Here is a 19,493-nt window from a genome sequence, read left to right as displayed (position 1 = left end):
TATCTTTTCTCTATGGTAATTACTTTGTGTGCCTTCTTGGTGCTTCAGTATTTTTTCTGAGTTACTGCTCTTTGGTTTTTATTCTCTGATACCTCTGCTAGTAGTCAGCCTCCCGCTGATTGGGCTGTTCCTCAATCCTCAAGGCTAAAGTACAGGCAGCTTTTTAACTCTCATGACAAGATGATGAGTGGGCACCTCACTGGTACTTACACTAACACACACACACACACACACAAACAATTTGGGAAAAGATCTCATTCATGTTTGCTTTTATATGCATTTAAATGTGTTTCTGTTTGTGCACATCTTGCAGGTCCCCAGGCTCGCACAATCCTGATGCAGTCTAGTCTTCCTCAGAGCCAATTGGCAACAATATGGTCAGTACATTGATCATTCATTAATCTTTTAGCGCTAGCGGGGGGTGCTGTAAACAATCCCTGCTCACGTTGGATGAGGGCAGGGTACACCCTAGACAGTCACAAACAACCCGTCACACTCAGACCTATGGGCAATTTGAAGTGACACATTGTCCTAATAATGCATGTCTTTGGTGGACGGAGGGAGTAAATCAGAGTGCCCAGAGGAAACCCACGTTAGCACAGGTAGAACATGCAAACTATGCACTCAGGAACTGAGCCTGCAAACTTCTTGTTGTGGGGAAACAGCACTAACCACTATGCCACTGTACTGCCCAGACATTGAACAATAACTTGAAATGATCAGTTCATCTTTATCAAAATAGAAGACATAAATATGTTTCAATTCAAATACATTAGTTCTCCGTAGGAATTTGTTCCATCTTTTTCTGCTTTAGGAGTCTATCAGATATTGACCAGGATGGAAAGCTCACAGCTGAAGAGTTTATCTTGGCCATGCACCTCATAGACATGGCTATGTCAGGGTTACCATTACCCCCTGTGTTACCGCCAGAATACCTCCCACCTACATTCAGGTAAATATTTACCAAATATCATGTTAGCTGACGAACTGGCTGTGGTATAAACAGTGATTAGCTATGTGCATTGTTATGCAATAGATATTATAAATGCCTGTGCATGTTATGTTTATCACTTTATGTGTCAAGTGACTCCAAAGTTTGTGTACATTAAAACAGTTTTGTCATTTACGTCTTTGTGTACAAGAAAATGTTACTGTTTGGAATAAATTATTTTAAACTACAGATAGAAACTGAACTTAAAACATGTCATCCAGATTTGTAGAGTGTCAACATTAAAGAAATTTGTTTTTATCACTGTGTTTGTTTTTAAAAGGCGAGTGAGAAGCGACAGCGTTCAATCGGACCAAAAGAGCGTCCAGGAGGAGACTGAGGAAGAGCCTGAGAGCAGCCAGGAAAAGAAACTTCCAGGTTGGGTTCTTCTTGGTTCTCGTTGGCCTTCTTTGAGCTGTAGTAGATCAATGAGCAACATCTGAGCTGTGGATTCTTTACACAAACACCTTTTGTCTGTACACAGTCACGTTTGAGGATAAGAAGAGGGAGAATTTTGAGCGAGGAAACTTGGAGTTGGAGAAGAGACGTCAAGCTCTACAGGAGCAGCAGAGGAAAGAACAGGAACGCCTGGCTGCGCTGGAGAGAGAGGAACAGGAGAGAAAAGTAGACTGATTCTTATTTTGACACTGTACCTCCTAAATTGGAACTGAGCATGGTTTATAGTTCATATTTAACACCATATAATTTCTGCTGCTTTAGTGGCCACATTGCTGTCATTGTACCAGTCACAATTTCCCATGTCTTTCCAATGTATCAGTAAATTCATTTTAATTTTGTTACAAATGTTGATGTGTTGATTAGAATGGCCCATAATTATACAATATAGCTGTTTGTTTCACCTGCTAATTTTTGTTTGTTGGGGTTGTAGGAGCGTGAACGTCTAGAGCAGGAGAGGAGGCGGCAGCAAGAATTGGAAAAACAGTTGGAAAAACAGAGAGAGCTGGAGAGGCAGAGAGAAGAGGAGAGGCGCAAAGAGATAGAAAGAAGAGAGGTAAAAAGAGGAAATGATTACCAAGTTGAGGCTGACATTCAGTTGCTACAGATGTGTAATTACGTCTGTTGCAGTCAGCTAGAAGGCCATTCACTGTTCACTACCCTCCTCTTTACATCTTAGGTCTTCCAGTAAGAGCATACTGTACACTCCTGCATGTATTGTTATGTAATGTAACATCTGACCTGAACTTGTTGGTGTGTGTTTTACGACCATCCAGGCTGCTAAACGTGAATTAGAGCGCCAGCGACAGCTGGAGTGGGAACGCCAGCGTCGACAGGAGCTTTTAACCCAAAGAAACCGAGAGCAGGAAAGCATAGTCCTGCTCAAAGCCAGGAAGAAGACACTGGAATTTGAATTAGAGGCTTTGGTAATTAAAACACGGGCACCCACACAAAGTCATATCATAATCACACATGCTAGTGTACAAGAGAACATAGCCCTTGTCAACCAATTGGAGCAACATTGTAGAAAGTAGTAGTAGAAATATGACAAATTCTTTAAAGTAATAGCAGATTGGTATTTACTGCTGAGAAGATGCTGCGGAGAGCCGTATACTCAAAAAGAGATACTCCTTGAACTGACACAAGCCACAGAAAAAGCTAAAGCGAAAGTGCCAACTGGAAGAACAGAAGAGCTGACAACAAATTATTTGTCACATCCAATACTCTGTATGCAGAAATCTTAATTTATATTCCTGACTGTTTCATTCTCCAATTCCCTAGAATGATAAGAAGACCCAGCTGGAGGGCAAACTTAAGGATGTTCGGTTTCGTCTGTCAGCTCAGCGGAAAGAGGTGGAGCAGACTAATCAGACCAGAGAAACACGCATCGCTGAAATCACCCTTCTACAACAACAACTGCAGGTCTGCAAAACTAGTGCACACCAACAGCAATTAAACACAAGTTGGCCACACAGACAGGGGTCACGTTAATTTCTAGGTTACAAAGTACAGTTGTCATCTGCAATTTTAATGAACTTGCATGTGGCAAAAAAACAAAAAAGATGTACAAATATGCAAATATGTGATAATTACTTTGCCTGTTTCTCTTGACATTACCATCCAGGACTCTCAGCAGTGGCTGGGAAGGCTAATTCCTGATAAACAGAGTCTCAACGACCAGTTGAAACAGGTTCAACAGAACAGTCTCCACCGTGAGTACCATTTAACTCATATTCCCATGTACTATTACATATTAGCCTTATAGGTGGGGATCGCCATGGATTGGATTCTCTCTTCTTTTTTCTTTTTTTTTTTGTGTCCATGGCCATTTAAGCTGAACCTGACTTGGCATTACTCTGTGTATGTGTGTGTTTGTTTAGGTGACAGCCTGTCATCCCTGCAGAAGGCTGTGGAGCAAAAGGAGACCAGCAGACAGCAGCTTAGAGAGCAGCTGGATGCTGTGGAGAGAGAGACAAGGGCCAAACTGCTGGAAATAGATGGGTTCAACACCCAGCTAAAGGTAGACAAATTCAAATATTAACCAAAGCATGAACACAGGAGAGAAGACAAAAGCAACACCTGCAACAGGTCTAATATGATTTTCCTCAAGAGACAAAATAGTCAATGACATAAAAAAAAAAATATTTGTAGTATCTCATCAAGAGTAACAAATATTTACTATATATGAGGAGATATGTTGAATGATGCAAGTTTGTAAAATATACCCTGATGGTGTGCTACATGGTTTAATATATGTTAGGAAAGCATACTGCAATAACGTTCATAGTGTCTCATAAATGGCAGAAGATGTTAACTTCTATGTTTTTATAGATGAAAGTGTTTCAAAAACAAATTCTGTTACTCACTACACAGACAATCCAGTAATAATTTCTCAATGTCTGGCCATTCCAATGCTGTGACTAGAGTTTCAAATTATGTTCTGTCCCATCCCTCTCAATATCATCCTTAAACCTTTAATAGTTACATTTTTTCATGTTTTCCGCTGTTTTAAAAGTTTGATATTTACATCTAACTAATGTACCAGTGCTTGTCCTCATGTTGATGTATTATTGTGTGTATTAATGTGAGATGCTAATAATTTGGAGAGCGCCAGCTGTGCACTGCAACACTGAGTTTTTTCACTCTCTACTTCATGTAGCTTTCAGCAATAATTTACTGTTTAGAAAGGAAGATGAAGGGATTGATATAGGGATTAGATATAAGAGTCTGTTTACGGCCTTTTGTTAGTTTGTTTGTTTGTTTTTTCCTGATTTCCCCAGAACATAGTCAAGTTAAAAAGAAGAGAATTAGTCTTGTGGTCTCTTCTAACGAGAAGGATGAGGAAAATTAAGATGGTTCTCAGTTTCATTCAGTGTAGAAAGTGGTTAAGGTTCGGAATAACACAGTTGTGAAAAAACTTGGTAAACAAGCACAGCCAGCTATTTTCCAGAATAAGGTGCATCCATGTCTCAGTGGTATAATTCTTTCCAAAACAGAGGCATAGGCCATTGACATGCGAATCATATTTGATTATACTACCCTCCACCTTCCTTTCTACACCATTCCCTTCCCCAAAATCTTTTCTTGTCACTCTGCTGTGTCTCCTCTGTCCTCTACACCCACTGGAACTCTTCAATGTGCCTACTGCCAATTCCACTTCAACTCACCATCCTCCTGTCTTTTTCATTTCTGCTTTTCAAATCTGTATCTTTACCTCTTGCCTTCATTTTATCCTTTTTATTCTTTGCCCAATCTACATAATAAATCCTTCCTTCTTTATGTTCTACTCCTTTATTTATCTCCTACATTGGTGTATTTGCTCCCTTGCCCATGCCAGTCTCTGTGTGAGTTCTATGCCAACCACTGTGCGAGAATAGAAGCCCTGCGACGCCAGCTTCAGGAGGAACAGAGAGGGAGACAGGTAGAGCACAATGCCACTGCTGGACTGGGGTGGTTCTGAAGCTGGGATGCAATTTGTAACATCAAATTCTACCAAATTATAGAGTGGCATTTCTGCCTCTGATCGCAGACCTGGAGCATAGAGCAGGTTATGCATTTGAATTGGACCTGTAGGGTCTGATTTGGCAGAGTATCAAAAAGGGTTACAAGTAAAACATTGTACACCTTATCGTCAGACTACTAACCCTGAAGTTTCAAGTACTTCAGTCACTTTAAATTGCTTTGCTTTGTCATCTTTTAACACCAACAAAACAGACTTTTAAAATGGCTTAACATGTATTATACACTGTGCTGCCGCAGTCAGGCAATTGGATGTACTGCAGCTAGTTGAAGCTTGACAGTCATAGTCAAGCTGTGAGTGGTGTGACACTGACTCTGCTGATTCTGTTTTGGTGTGCTTTTTTTCCACTCTAACCTCACAGGTCAGCTTCAGTAACACCTCTGTCAATAAGGCACACTATTGGAAACAAATTAATACAAAGCAAATCAATGCGTTGGAAGTAATGACTGCAACTTATACATTTAAACATTCAACTGGAAGACATTGGAAAAAAAGAGAATATAAGAGAATTTCTATGATATAGACATTCAATTTCACTGTGGACACTCTTTACTGACAAAAAATGTAGATCACAAATGCAAAAAAACATTCATCAATTACATCCACAACTTGGCTCTTACGCCACTGCATTACTCAACACAGTGAGTCTATAAGTCAAAGCCCTTAATTCTTTGTTGGCATTATACTGCACATAGCTAGAAATAAATGGGAAAGCAACTCACTGACCCAAACTATCTGCAAGTCTTTGTTTGTCTGTCTGTAGAATGGTTGACGCTCTGTCTGTCTGTGTGTTTGTTTGTATGTATCTGTATATGTGTGTTTCAGTGCCAGAAGCAGGGCCAGCTACAGGAGTGTGTGTCAGCTGTCAGAGTGTGTCTGGCTCGGCTAGACTACATTATACAGGTTCAAACCACCACCCAGCCAGCCAGACCCCCCCCCCCCTTTTTATTCCCGCCTATTTTCATCTTTTGTTTCCTTCCTTATTGCTTTTCTATAAGTGGCCCATGGTCCTTTCTTCTATATCTTTTCTAAAACCTCTTTTCTCAAAACATTCCTCTTCTTTTGCTCCCATTATATTTTTGCCTGGCTGGTGTTGGGTCACAACTTAGCCAGCTGGCTAACAGTACTTTTATAGTTGATGCTAAACTAGCAATCTTGCTAGGTAAGCGAGTGTACTCGATTAGATAATTGTATGGTACTGCTGTTTTAGGCTATTTCACTAGATTGCTGCACTGTTGCGATGCTACTGCCCTTGCGCCAACAGAGGATGTTTCAGCCACACAAGCAGAAGCTTATTACTAGCCTAACATGCTGATAAACTTTATTCGTCTGTGTGTCTGTGTGCGCGTGTGCGTAGGAGTGTAGCTAGGCATGCTACACTAGGCATTGTCTCTGCAGTCCTCTGTTCTGTTTCAGATGACTTGGAGCTCTCTGTTCCTTCACAGTTTTAGTTTTATTTCTTCATCAGTCTTCTGTCTTCAGTTTTTGGTTTGCTTGTTTCGGGAAGTTTTCCTCACGTTGGTTGTTTGGCTGAAACACAACAGCTACCATGTGTTCTAGTAACAGTGTGTGTTCTAATGGCACAGCTGGTTGTCATGACTACACAGAACTGCCCCTCTCCCCCAATCACATACCTTGCTCTCCACCCAGCCACTCATTCACTTTCCTTTTTGTTTATTTATTTTACTTCTAACCCTTCCCTCAAACATAATGTACCTTGTGCAAGCTCCGCCCCACCACTGTGTCCAGGACGCTGTGTTTTGGACCGGGTCTGTACCAACCTAAAGTAGTGATGATGTTCCTTCCCTGTGAAGTCCCCTCCTACTCTTGATTTTAATTTTAAATATTTAATTTTTAACTTTTTCTCAAAGTTGATAAAAATATTTTTTACTATATTTGCTAAATATACCAAGATAAATGAAGAGTTATATTGGTTCACACTACACATGGTTTAATATTTATCTGCAAGGATCACACAGAGATGTTTTATTGCTACAAAAAAAATGCAAAGTAGAACTGGATGAGTTCTCACGTTTTGAAAATCAAAAGCCACAACTTGACTTTGCATCTTATGTCTAAACCAAGTTGCGCAGCTCAAGAACTACATTGTGAGAAATCGATAGTCACAGAACTGCAGGCAGAGAAACAAAAGCTGCCCCACATGGAAGGAAGTAGGAGGGGACAGAGATGGTTTTAATGGATCCCTCATCACTCTGGCTGCCAATGATTCCTCTCTTGATGAGTTTATTCATGTCACAACTAAAGAATGCAGCAGCATTTGAGTTCTTTCAGACACTGGCTGAACAGTTACAGCAATTGTTCTGACTCAGACTGAATTAGGACCCATCACACACCTCTCTGACTACTGGATGATGGATGAAAATCTAAAATTTCAAATGTCTAAAACATGCAAAGTACTGTAGCTGAGATGAAAACTCCTCTGCTTTTGTCACTGGGTCCATCATTATCATGGGAAATCTACCAATGAGAAAAACTTGATTTCCACAAAGTTATTGCTTGCTCAAATCATCTCCATCCTAACCAATAACGTATCCTCAAAACTAAAGCAAATATTTCTCGCTAGTTTAGTTGGGGGAGTGGTATTCATGTTGTACAATAATGTCCATCTGAGCAAAGATTCCCAAAAAAATCATTTTAATGGGAAAAAAGGAAGAAATTAAGAAGAGACACAGATCAGGAATTCCACATACAGACATGTATAAAGTGTCATGTGTATAAGGTAGACAGAATTAATCTTTGCTTACCAATGGTCATTGGTTTTGAAGATCTTCACCAGATGGCACTGCACACTTCAGCATCACCAAAAAGATTTGATATTCAGTGTGGTTGCCAAACTTTTACCACTATGTAAGTGAAAGGGCGGAGCTTGCTATCACCTGACTAATACATACTTGCTGCTGCTGCTGCTTCTGCCACCGCTGCTGCTGTTACTGTTGTTGTTGTTTGTTGTCATTGGTAACCCGTAGCAACCAGCCCCTCTGATCCCACTTCCTCCTCACCGCTGTTCCTTCCTTTATCCCATGATACTTTGCAGGAGCTGCGGGAGATCCACAGCCGGCAGCAGAGACAGAAACAAAAGGATATGGAGGCAGACCCACACACACTGGCGCACACACACTCTCACATACACACTCCGAGTGAGAGAAAGTCTGCCGAGCTGCAGGAAAGCAGGTGAGAAACAAATGCACAAATGCATCTCAGAGTCTTTGCTTGTATCCAACCTGTTCCCCAGTTTATACCATGGAAGGTTTTGTACTCAGAGGAGGTTAATTATTCCCTGTCATGCTGCAGGTTGCCATCAGAGGAAGGTGTGGCCTGGAGGGACGAAGCAAGAATCTCTGCCCCTAAGGCTCCAAGCCCAGTTTCTGTCTCAGCACCCGATGCATGGCTGAATAGAGTCACTCAGGAAGAGGAGGAGAGAAAGAGGAGAGGGATGGAGGAAGAAGAAGAGGGCCAGAAACGAGGAGAATCAGTAGATGACAAGGAAGATGAGGGAAGAGGCAAGAAAGAAATGCAAGATAAAATGAACAAGCTGTTCAGCCAGCCAACAGATCCCTGGGCTTCAGCAGGTGCGTTCTAGTTGTTTGATTGTCTGTATGAATGAAGGAGAGTGCAAAAGACACAGAAAGCAGGAACTAGTGTGTGGTGGTTGCCTGTACTTGATGTCAACAGTATTTTTGTTTTTTCATGGAACTAGGTTTATGTTCCAAAGAAGGCATCCTCGCTTACTTCCAGTGTCTTGCTGCTTCTTCCAATGTTATCTTAAGGTCACAGCAGATCTATAATCCATGAAGGAAAAAAGCTTCCTCAAACTTCCACACATTCTGAGTTGAATCCTCAATTAAGTTGTAACACTATTATCTCTCAGTGACAGGCATTATTTTGCATCCATCAGGAGCTATGATAAACCAAAAACAAAGCCTGCTTCACCAAAAAGTTGATGTTGTCTCTTAGCATGATGGTACTGTAGACTCTGCAATGTATTTGATTACTTGATTCAACCATATGAAATCTGTAGAAATCCGGATGAAATATTCTTTCTCCATGTTAATTTCCAATAGAGAAGGCTCCAGGACCCAGTCTGTTTGACCAGAAGGCAGCAGTTACCAGCTTCGACCAGCAGCAGTCAGTGAAGGTGGTCTACTACAGGGCTCTTTATCCGTTTGATGCTCGCAGCCATGATGAGATCAGTATCACTCCCGGAGATGTAATCATGGTATGTATGATTACATCATGTTACATACATGATGTAATCACACCATCATGCATGGTGTGTCCTCATAAATGCAGTTTCAATACAGTTGTCCCATATATGGAAACACAAGATGACAATGCTGGAGACATAAGGACGTGTGTGTACAGTTGTGACCATGACAGTTTAACAAAGGAAATTTGTAGTGTGGTCACTAAAGGATTTATATTAATATTTGTATATGTGTGCGAGAAGGTATGCTATTGCCTTCATTGTACTTATGTTTGTATTTAAGCCCTTTGTGTCTATCTCACTTTATCACTGAACATTTTTATTGGGGTGGTCTGTGAGGGGTTTGTGTGTATGACAGTGTGGTGTGTGTGTATTAACTGTTTACTTTCTCCTCTGCTGTGCAAACTGAAGGTGAAGGGGGAATGGGTAAGTTTTGCCCCATGCCCAGTGTTGTGCTTCCACCAGTCACAAGCCAGCAGACATTTGAGTTTTTGCTGTCACCTCATATCGTCACAACATACATTCATTTGCCAGTAGATGGATGTGTTTGGCTCTTTCTTAATGTGTGTTGAACTAAGTCATTCAATTAAGATGTGTAAATGTCATGGTGGTTTTCTTTTCGCAGTTTATATGAAGCATTCTGACGCTTTCTACAAAAATATTGGCATTAATGTTTCCATTGGTTAACTCACAAAAACATTTTTTAAACACACTACTTTATTCCAACCCACAGCCCACTTGACATGTTTACATTCCAAACCTGCCAAACTTCACTGTAAGCAGACTTAAGTTCTGTTGCAACCTTCATTTCAACATCAATGGAGTAAAATGAGGCTCACCCAGATTTGCTTCAAACAGAATCCATCAGTTGACCAAAACAAAAGAGTGTTTAAGTTTATCAAGTAACTATAGCAATAAAAGGTGTGATGTGCAGAAATGTGTGCAGAAACAAAATATGTTTTTCATTTATAATGAAGGGGGCAGCAACAGTTTTTTTTAATCATAGTTATTTGTAAACACTAAATTGACATGGTTCATATTTTTATGAGTTTGCTGCCGAAACGTTAATAATTACTTTTTTTTTCTGTAATTTTTTTTATACTTGATTATCTATCAATTTGGTAATTCTACTTCCTGGATTTTAGAAGTGAACACCAGCTGGTCATGGATGTTTAAGCCACTGCTGTGTTGTATCTTGAATCTGAATATAGTAACCTTTGTGTATTTATGAATTAGTGTGTGCGTCTGTGCATATCTGCTTGTATTCTTCAGTTCTATCTCCTGCTCCAACAGGTGGATGAGTCCCAAACAGGTGAGCCTGGCTGGCTGGGAGGAGAGCTTAGGGGGCGGACTGGTTGGTTTCCAGCCAATTATGCAGAACGGATACCTGACAATGAAGCACCCATCAGCCTCCGTGCCACAGCCTCAGCAACACCCACCTCTGCCCAGCAACCAATAACCACGCCTCCTCCAGCACCTGGACAAACCTCATCCTCTACATCCTCTGCTAACAGTAACTGGGCTGACTTTAGCACCACGTAAGTCCTACTGATGACAACATCCTCACTTAACAAAAGCATACCTGCTTACACTGCAGTGAATAATTGATTTAATGTGATGCTGTTTCTGAAAACTAAAACTGGAGAATAATAAAATATGGCACAATACGATACTACAAGTTACAGTGGCCACTAGTAGCTGTAGTTTTTCTAACACTTCACTTCATACACATATTTATATTTGTGTCCTGCGGGTGTATATTTGCAGTTGGCCCTCAAATACAGCCAGCCAATCAGACAACGAGGGATGGGATGCATGGCCGACCTCTTCAACCAGTCAGAATCCATCACTCAGTGTTCCCTCGGTGCAGCTGCGGCAACGCTCCGCCTTCACACCTGCTACCATGACAACAGGCTCCTCTCCATCACCTGTTCTGGGACAGGTAACAAACTTCTTTAATCCTGATCCTTAATTTCATAACTGTTCCACATGGGTTACATGGGCAATCCTGTTTGTCAGGGGGAGAAAGTCGAAGGACTTCAGGCACAGGCCTTGTATCCCTGGAGAGCAAAGAAAGACAACCACCTCAACTTCAACAAAAATGAGGTAGGCAATTTAAATTCCATTGATCTAGTTTTTGTCCCATTAAACTGTAGCTTTTTTTTTTTTTATTATTAACTGATGCCAACCAGACGGGTGGGATCTGAATCAAACTGAATCAAACCTGTGGTTTTATGGTTAATATAGATAATAACAGTGTTGGAGCAACAGGACATGTGGTGGTTGGGTGAACTGCAGACTGGGCAGAGAGGCTGGTTCCCCAAAAGTTATGTCAAGCTCATCTCTGCCACCCTGACGGCCCCTGCTACTGCCGCCACAGCCCGTAATAAAAACACTAGGTAGGTTCAAATGTTGCATCCATTCCAACTGGGATCTGAGTGCTTTCATTAAATATGCACAGAGATCTAATTGTAATATTTTAATCCCTACTTTCTCAGTATTCAAGTTTTCATTTTCTTTTGCATCTTTTATAATTTGATCAGTCATTCAGTCATTCATGGAAGTGTTGCTACATTCACATAACCCTGTGCTGTTTTAAACACTAAATACCAGTAGTGACTAAGCAGAAAATTACTGACTGTCTATTTGAAGAGAATTGACTTACTCAGTTGATGTTGGAGTTACAAAATGACCTTTGAATGAAGTAACCCTTAAAAATGGAAAAATTACCTTGTACTAGTAAACAAAGGCTCTGCTCTCTTTCTCTCTAGTGAGTCTGGAGTGTCAGACAGCCCCCGAAATGGAAAACAACCCTCCCCTTCCCCAATGAAACCCTCTGAGTCTGGAGAAGGTAACGTGATTCAAACATATCCGTTTATTTTTCTGAAGTTATGTAAGTTATCACTGACTGATAAATTGTCTGTGTGCATCTGTACAGAGTACATAGCCATGTACACGTACGAAAGCAGTGAACAAGGGGACCTGAGTTTCCAGCAAGGAGATATTGTCATGGTGACCAGGAAAGAAGGGGATTGGTGGACAGGCATGGTCGGGGGCAAGACTGGAGTTTTCCCGTCCAATTACGTCAAACCACGAGACTCTTCGTCGTCAGAGGTAAGCTCATTTACAAGAAAGGAAATGTGTGGTTAAAGTTTCTAGAGACATTTGGGAAGTCATTGTTGCTCTAAACTTTTATTTTTTGTTTTAGTCACTGGGACCAGCAGGGAAGACAGGAAGCCTGGGAAAAAAACCAGGTGACCTTCATCTTATATTGTTTATGTGGCTACTGTAGGCTCACTTCAAACTCAAATGACTAGAAACTGAACTTGTTCACTTCGATTCAGAAAAACCTAAATACACATCAAACCCCAACAGACCAAGTTTTATGGAGTGCAGGATCAGAGCTCAGAACCCCGTTCTCTTTCTCTCCTGTGCCCTCAGAGATCGCTCAGGTGATCGCCCCTTACAGTGCTACAGGAGCAGAGCAGCTGACGTTAGCACCTGGACAGCTCATTCTCATCAGGAAAAAAAACCCAGGGGGCTGGTGGGAGGGGGAGCTCCAGGTACACAAGAACAAACTAATATAAGTCAGAGAAATTAACATGTTGTGCACAAATGGAAATGTAACAGCAGTATAAATGCAATTCTAGTTCAACTCTGTGCGGCCAGTAACTCTTCAAAATGATGAAGTCCCTGATTAATGTGCACTGGATTTTAGGGTTTAAGTGTCAGCAGCATGTATTTTCTATTTCATATATCAAGCAGTATACTGTAAATTATATTACATTTAATTAAATAGACAGTGCTTATGATCTAAGACTAATAACATGTGTTTGACTGGCTCAGGCTCGGGGGAAGAAACGGCAAATAGGTTGGTTTCCAGCAAACTATGTGAAGCTGCTTAGTCCCAGCACCAGCAAGACAACGCCCACTGAGCCTACAGCCCCTAAACTTGCTCCTGCCAGCACAGGTAAACAAATGCAGCTACAAATACAGCTGAACAAAAAAGTTATTAAATATTTTGAGAGTTTTTTGATATTAGCTTTTTTGTATATTTTTTTTAGTTTTATTATAGCTCGGCGCAGGGACATAGCTCAGTAGTAGAGCACATGCTTAGCATGCAAAGGCCCCAGTTCAAACCCCAGCCACAAGCCAAAGCAGTGGTAGGCTAAATGATGAGGGTTGCAACAGGAAGGGCGTCCAATGTAAAAAGGTGTATTATAGTTCTAAATAAACAGAATATGTATTTGTATATTTAATTGCATATAGAATAAATACATTCAGATACAGTTTTGAACCATAATTTAGGTTAGTTAGGTCCATTAAAATATCATGAACACATAACTTTTACTTTTCAAGACTGTTTCAGTTTGTCTTTGCAGGTACACACATCAGAACAGAAAATATAACTCCATGCCTTTGTCATCAGTTAATACTTGAAATGCTTGATATTTTTTCTACACACACACACACACACACACACACTTTATATCTCCAAAGGTTTCCTTACAAATGTTTTAATTTGTGTCAACATCATGATTTACCACATTTGTCAGACAGCAGGACAAACTTGACAAAGGAGAAATGCTAGCTAAAATGGATTTAAACCCATCTGGGAACCAGATTTGAGTAGAAGATTTATGGATTCATGGTGTGCAAATGCTTCTACTTTTTCTTTTTACTCCGAAATATTTAAACTTTTTTCTAAAACCAACATAAATGTGTCGTGTGTGTAGATCAAGAGCCACAAGAGAACATGTTGAAGATTAAAAGGAACCAGAAAAGAAAGGAATAAAACTATAACTGTACCGTGATAAGCAAATTTTAGTAGTAATTTTAGTAGTAACAGGTACAATGTTGCATGTAGGGAAGTATAAAAATAGAGTAGGAGAATAGCTCCTTCTTAAGGTTGTGTTGCTAATAAGAGAGGACAGCACTGTCACATGTGACCATATCCTTTTCATCATATCTGTCTGTGGTCCTAAAGCTCTGTGTCAGGTGATTGGTATGTACGACTACGTGGCCCAGAACGATGACGAGTTAGCGTTCCAGAAAGGTCAGGTGATCACTGTGCTCAACAAGGATGATTGTGATTGGTGGAAAGGAGAGCTCAACGGGAGGGAGGGTCTGTTTCCCAGCAACTACGTCAAGCTTACCACCGACACTGACCCGAGCATGCAGTGTGAGTGCACATAAACACACACACTCACATACGCACAATCTCAGAACACTTTACTAAAATGAATATATGCTGACAGTCACACACTGAAACATACACTCTCTCAAATACATGCACACGCACACACACACACCCACACGCCCCAGAGCCAGGTGTGGAGATGCTGTCCCTCTCTCAGTCTTTGATCCTGAATTGTTTGACCTTTGACCTTTCACCTTGACACTCCTTTGGGCCTCTTTGATAACTTCCCAGTCAAGCACCATCTCTGGGTGGTGTTTGTGTGTGTTTGTATGGCATGAATGTGCATGCATATGTGTGTACTTGTGGCAGTGGCATATATATATATATATATATATATATATATATACATACATACACACACACACACACACACACACACACATATGAGTTTTCCTTCTTCCTGCATGTTTTTCCTCAGCATGCTCCACCATAGAAATAGAGTTTCGAGAGCAGAGCACTGAGACACTGACAGTAACTCATAATTGTTCAGGATAGTCAACCCTGATCTACAGACTTTCTCTCAGGTATATTTAGGCACCATAGAGCCGTAATCTCTTTTTGCACAATTATAAAAATAATAATGGTCATGCAATGCAATGGTCATATCGTTTAGTGGTCTCTAAAATGAATCAATGGGAAGTACATTATAACAAAAAACTATCTCAGTAAGTTAACAAAGTTCTCCCTACATGCATGGAGACGATATTATGCAAACTACTATCTAAAATCATCTCATATTCATATTATAACAATAATGATGATGAAAAACAGCCATTTCATTTTTGCTTGGTTGACTCAATTAGCATTGTTCCACTTGACCTCCCAATTAATTTGTGCCAGGTCCCTGAGAAATGCTGTTGAAATGCTTTACTCTTAACTCTAACAGAAGTTACCTAAACTGTAGTGATAATAGACTTTAAAGTTTTTTTTTTTTTTAAGAGCCTAGTCTGTGCTCAGGGTTGACATGAGTCTGTCTACTGTGGCTTCTCGTTGAAAAAAGGTGCTTCGTTGTTTTCATTTGTCAGCAGCTCACTCTTAAATATCCAAAGAAAGAATGCCAGCCTGATTCACCATTTTTTGACACTGTATTCCTATGTTGTTTAACTTTTACTCAGCAGTCACCGCATTGACAGCTGTCTGCTACAAACCACTGTTTAGTCCAGACATATTTACAGACACCAGCTCTGGCATTGCTGCTGGTCTGCCTGCTCTAGACCTTCTATGTCTATGCTCTGTTAGACCACACCTCCACACTCTCTGTCTTGCTGCACGCTCCACCCACCTAGCACCCGATTGGTTGTTGTTGTTGTTGTTGTTGTTGTTTTTGTTTAGTTGTTTTTGTTGATGTTGTTGTTGTCGTCCTCTCTCTAGGATCATATCATTACCCAGAACCCCCCTCTCCTCAAAGCCCTCAAAGAGACCCACTAGGCCACGCCCACTAGGCCACTCAAGCAATGGGACAGCACCAAGAGGTCACATGACCCGGAAATGGCGACTCTCCACCAATAGAAGCCAGAGAGAGAGACAGACAGACTGTAACGTTAGATCGCTGTCTATGCATGGCTCTGACTGGACTTGGCCAAACTCTGTTTATCTAAGGCTCTGGCTCCAAACAGCACTGTTCAACAGGAGGGAGATCAATAGTCAGGGCTCCTCTCAAACTTTGCTCTTCTCTGACCCGGTCTCTTTGCTTTCCTCTGTCTCTCTTCCTTTCATCCTTCTTTTCTCGCTCCCACTTCTCTCACAGTTGGAAGGTGTTGAGATAAAGGGGGAAGGAAGGAAAAAAGGAGTGGAGGAGAATAAAGGGGAGCATTAGAGGAAACAAGACTATTGAGCTCTTTTCCCCAGATTGGACTGATGAACATGTTTTTGACTGGATCACAGTGACTGTATACACACGGGACACACTCATTGTCACTCTCTCACACACACACACACACACACACACAAACACACACACACACACACATCCACACACACACACACCCACCCACAATAACACTAACACATGCAAAGAGCCCTATCTTAGCGTGGTTAAGTGGATAGTGGGTCATTTTGTGGCTTCATGGGAGTATCTGTCAGTAGAATCAGTTGCTCAGCTCATCCCCTCCTTACTTTTTAGTTTAGTTTAATTTCTATTTTTAACCTCACTCCCATTGGTTCAGCAGCTTCATTCATTTGTCAGTCATAAGATCTGGCTCCACCCTCACTAACCCCTCCCCTCCAACAGCTTCACAGAAAGACCCACTATCTGCTGGAGGACAAGTCTCAGTGTTGAAATCTTTCACTCTCCTCACTTCTCCTCTCCTCATCTCCTCTCTTCTTAATACCAAAGATTCCTCTGCTTCCCTTATCTGCTCCCTTTCTTTTCTCTCCCTCTTTCCCCCCTACCCAAAAGGAGATGGAGGAGAGGAGAGGAGAAAAAATGAGGCAGTATTGAGATGCGTCCAGCAGCAGTTTAAGGCTAAGTTTCAACTCAAACTGCTGTTCCCCTCTATGGTTTTCCAGTTAGTCTTTTAATTTCTACTCCTTGTCTTTCTGGGAAAGGAAAGGGGGCAAGGAGGCATAGAAGGGAGCAAGCATATTGAATGGGACTCAGCCCATAATTCAGGCCCAAAATAGAGAGCAGTGCTGTAACTGCTGAGATTATGAGCTAACCCAATGTCATACACACAAAATACAATGTGGTACAGAGTTTGGATTTTGCACACACACACACGCACACATTTCACAGCTTACACTCAGACACAGAGATAATGTTTTTATCTGCAGCAGCTTAACATTCTGAATATATATTAACTTTAAATGAACCATTTTATGTTCTGTTATTGTTTTTCTTTTTGTTTGTTTACATGTTTATTGTTTTGTCTGTTGCTATGACAATGATGATGACACTGTCACACTGTTGCTGACAAGACAGACAGATTTGGTACTAAATACATAGGGGTGGAACGATTTGATCATTCCAGTTAATAAGAGTTTAGAGAGAAATTCATCAATTTTCTTTGCCTTGCTGAGCACTGAAAGAAAAGACCGTGGCCCCGCTCAGGTTAGTTTTTTAAAAGTAAAGTTAGAATCAGCTAGTGAGGCTCTTTCCAGCTTGAAGCTCCCCCTAGCATCACAGTTCTTTTTTTACTTGTGTGGCTTACATTTTTGATGGAACCAACAAAATGTGATCTTTTAATTGTTGATTATACAAGTGTTGGGTTGTGTTTTATGTTTCTGCCCAACTTCCAGTTTTATGCTAAGCTAAGCTAATCAACTCCAGCTTTACATTTAATGCAGACATGGGAGCAGTGTAGAGCTAGTCATTTAAATAGCTCTGCTGCTTTTATTTGTGGCTGGATTTCGCAAACCAATGATACTTTTGAGTAGTATTACCTCTTTGAATATCCACACTGTGATGCACATTTGAAAGTGTTTCAGATTTTTGTCATTAGATTTCCTGTACACAAAAAAGCTGACTCTGAGTTGTGGCCCCACTTTTAGCTTCTCTCTGCAAACCTACTGTATCAAGACATATCATAATCATTTCACCTCTACAAAACAATAAGGAAGAAACAGCAACATGAGAAATGTTACACTCAGCCACAACTGAATGTCTCAATATATTCTTGTAGGGACATCACTGGCTGTAGCTGTTTATTTAAAATCCTCTGTTACTGTCGGCTCACAAATGTAATTTTGCTGCCTCAAAATTCTTGCACCTCATGTTTGACCTTTTAGCAATTTGATCCCAGTAAATGAGAAGCTATGTCTCTACAGAGCTGAGCCAAGTCCTCAAAACATCAACCATCATATTTTATTTTATCATGTCAGTGATTCACCAAGTCTGAGTTGAACACATGCAGTTAGAAACAGCTTGCACAGCCTCACTTTTAAACAATACATATACTGTATTTTGTCAGTTACGGTGGTAACATACACCCCTAGTGTATTCTTACCATTTCGCACAGCTACAAAGAAACACTTCTCTTTGTTCCCATAGCAACAGACTAGTATTGTAGGTTTTGCCATATCAGATTTGTATTTTTTTGTTTGTTTGTTTGCTTGTTTGTTTATCCAGATGACAGTATTGTGATTTTTAATGTTTACCCTCAGAAACAAAAACAACAAATGAAACGTTTATGGAATGACACAACTTTTTATACAACGAGCAATAGACCTATTATTATTAACTTGCTTGGATCCCATTGGCTCCACAGTATGTCAGTATTGAAAGTGAAGTGCTCTGATTGGTTGATGAGTCGGAGACCATCTGTTTGGCAAACTGAAGCTGTAGACCCATGGTGGGTCTTTAATTTTTGGAGAATTTTAAAACATTTTTCTAGATCAGATTCTGGTTTTTAGTGTCTGGGGGAAAGCTTTTGTCAGTTTGGCAACAGATGGTAGAGACTCATCGTAGTCAGTTAGTATTTTAGATTTAGATCAAAGAGCCACCTAAGCCAGAGCCATGCCGATAATGTACCTCTTCCTGTTACTATATGTTGTCACTTACATCTGCAGCCATATTTGTCCTTCTTAGCATTAAGTCAAAATCATCAGCGGACCATGGTTCAGTTGAAATTAGCACATACTTTGCATTAAGAAAATTTTGGTGTGTTTTTTTTTTTTTTTCTTTTTTTGTGTGTAGCTCATTTATTTGTTTGTTTTTTTTTTTTAACCATTATTAACAAACACACTTTTCGCATAATATGCCCCAAGTCGTGGCTCTGGTCTAGCCTGGTTTGTTTAAGAACAGTGAAATCTGTATGGTCTATGCTTAATCTGACAAACAGTAATGGTTGATGCTTCATATATAAATAGCAATTGAGATGAATGGACGAATGGATTAACAGCCAAGCCAAATGTAACCAGACTGCACTTGGTGTCAATGTGAGCATGAATGAACAGTGAGTTAGAGAGTGAATGAGAAGAAAGCATGAATGAGCAATTTTATGGACATAAATGATGAGGTGAATACGCAAAGGAATAAAAAAGGATACACAGATGAATGAACGAGTGAATGAATGAATGAGGTGTACAGAATGATAGTAAACATGTCCTGAGGTTTTATTGGTGGAGATTTTGGTGAAGCGGGGAATATTACTGGTCCTAATGATTA

The 19,493-nt window shown here is 40.5% G+C and overlaps 1 protein-coding gene across 1 annotated transcript in view; it reads left to right on the top strand.

Moving 5' to 3' along the window:
* itsn1 (intersectin 1 (SH3 domain protein)) overlaps positions 1–19,493 on the top strand; it is a 38,995-nt gene that overhangs the window by 10,926 nt on the left and 8,576 nt on the right. Inside the window, exons 8-32 of the mRNA XM_029520403.1 lie at positions 102–202; positions 314–377; positions 815–952; positions 1,272–1,366; positions 1,473–1,612; positions 1,878–2,000; positions 2,221–2,370; positions 2,726–2,866; positions 3,069–3,156; positions 3,325–3,464; positions 8,020–8,156; positions 8,277–8,554; positions 9,047–9,201; positions 9,601–9,615; positions 10,483–10,727; positions 10,957–11,131; positions 11,209–11,295; positions 11,437–11,572; positions 11,859–11,863; positions 11,965–12,040; positions 12,128–12,303; positions 12,398–12,443; positions 12,631–12,752; positions 13,036–13,159; positions 14,177–14,371. Of these exons, the coding sequence (XP_029376263.1) occupies positions 102–202; positions 314–377; positions 815–952; positions 1,272–1,366; positions 1,473–1,612; positions 1,878–2,000; positions 2,221–2,370; positions 2,726–2,866; positions 3,069–3,156; positions 3,325–3,464; positions 8,020–8,156; positions 8,277–8,554; positions 9,047–9,201; positions 9,601–9,615; positions 10,483–10,727; positions 10,957–11,131; positions 11,209–11,295; positions 11,437–11,572; positions 11,859–11,863; positions 11,965–12,040; positions 12,128–12,303; positions 12,398–12,443; positions 12,631–12,752; positions 13,036–13,159; positions 14,177–14,371 (3,152 nt within the window). The remainder of the gene's footprint in view (positions 1–101; positions 203–313; positions 378–814; positions 953–1,271; positions 1,367–1,472; positions 1,613–1,877; positions 2,001–2,220; positions 2,371–2,725; positions 2,867–3,068; positions 3,157–3,324; positions 3,465–8,019; positions 8,157–8,276; positions 8,555–9,046; positions 9,202–9,600; positions 9,616–10,482; positions 10,728–10,956; positions 11,132–11,208; positions 11,296–11,436; positions 11,573–11,858; positions 11,864–11,964; positions 12,041–12,127; positions 12,304–12,397; positions 12,444–12,630; positions 12,753–13,035; positions 13,160–14,176; positions 14,372–19,493) is intronic.

The sequence above is a fragment of the Echeneis naucrates genome, chromosome 15 (genome assembly GCF_900963305.1).
Source record: "Echeneis naucrates chromosome 15, fEcheNa1.1, whole genome shotgun sequence".
In the NCBI taxonomy this organism is placed as follows: Eukaryota; Metazoa; Chordata; class Actinopteri; order Carangiformes; family Echeneidae; genus Echeneis; species Echeneis naucrates.
This window is presented reverse-complemented; position numbering and strand designations above follow the sequence as displayed.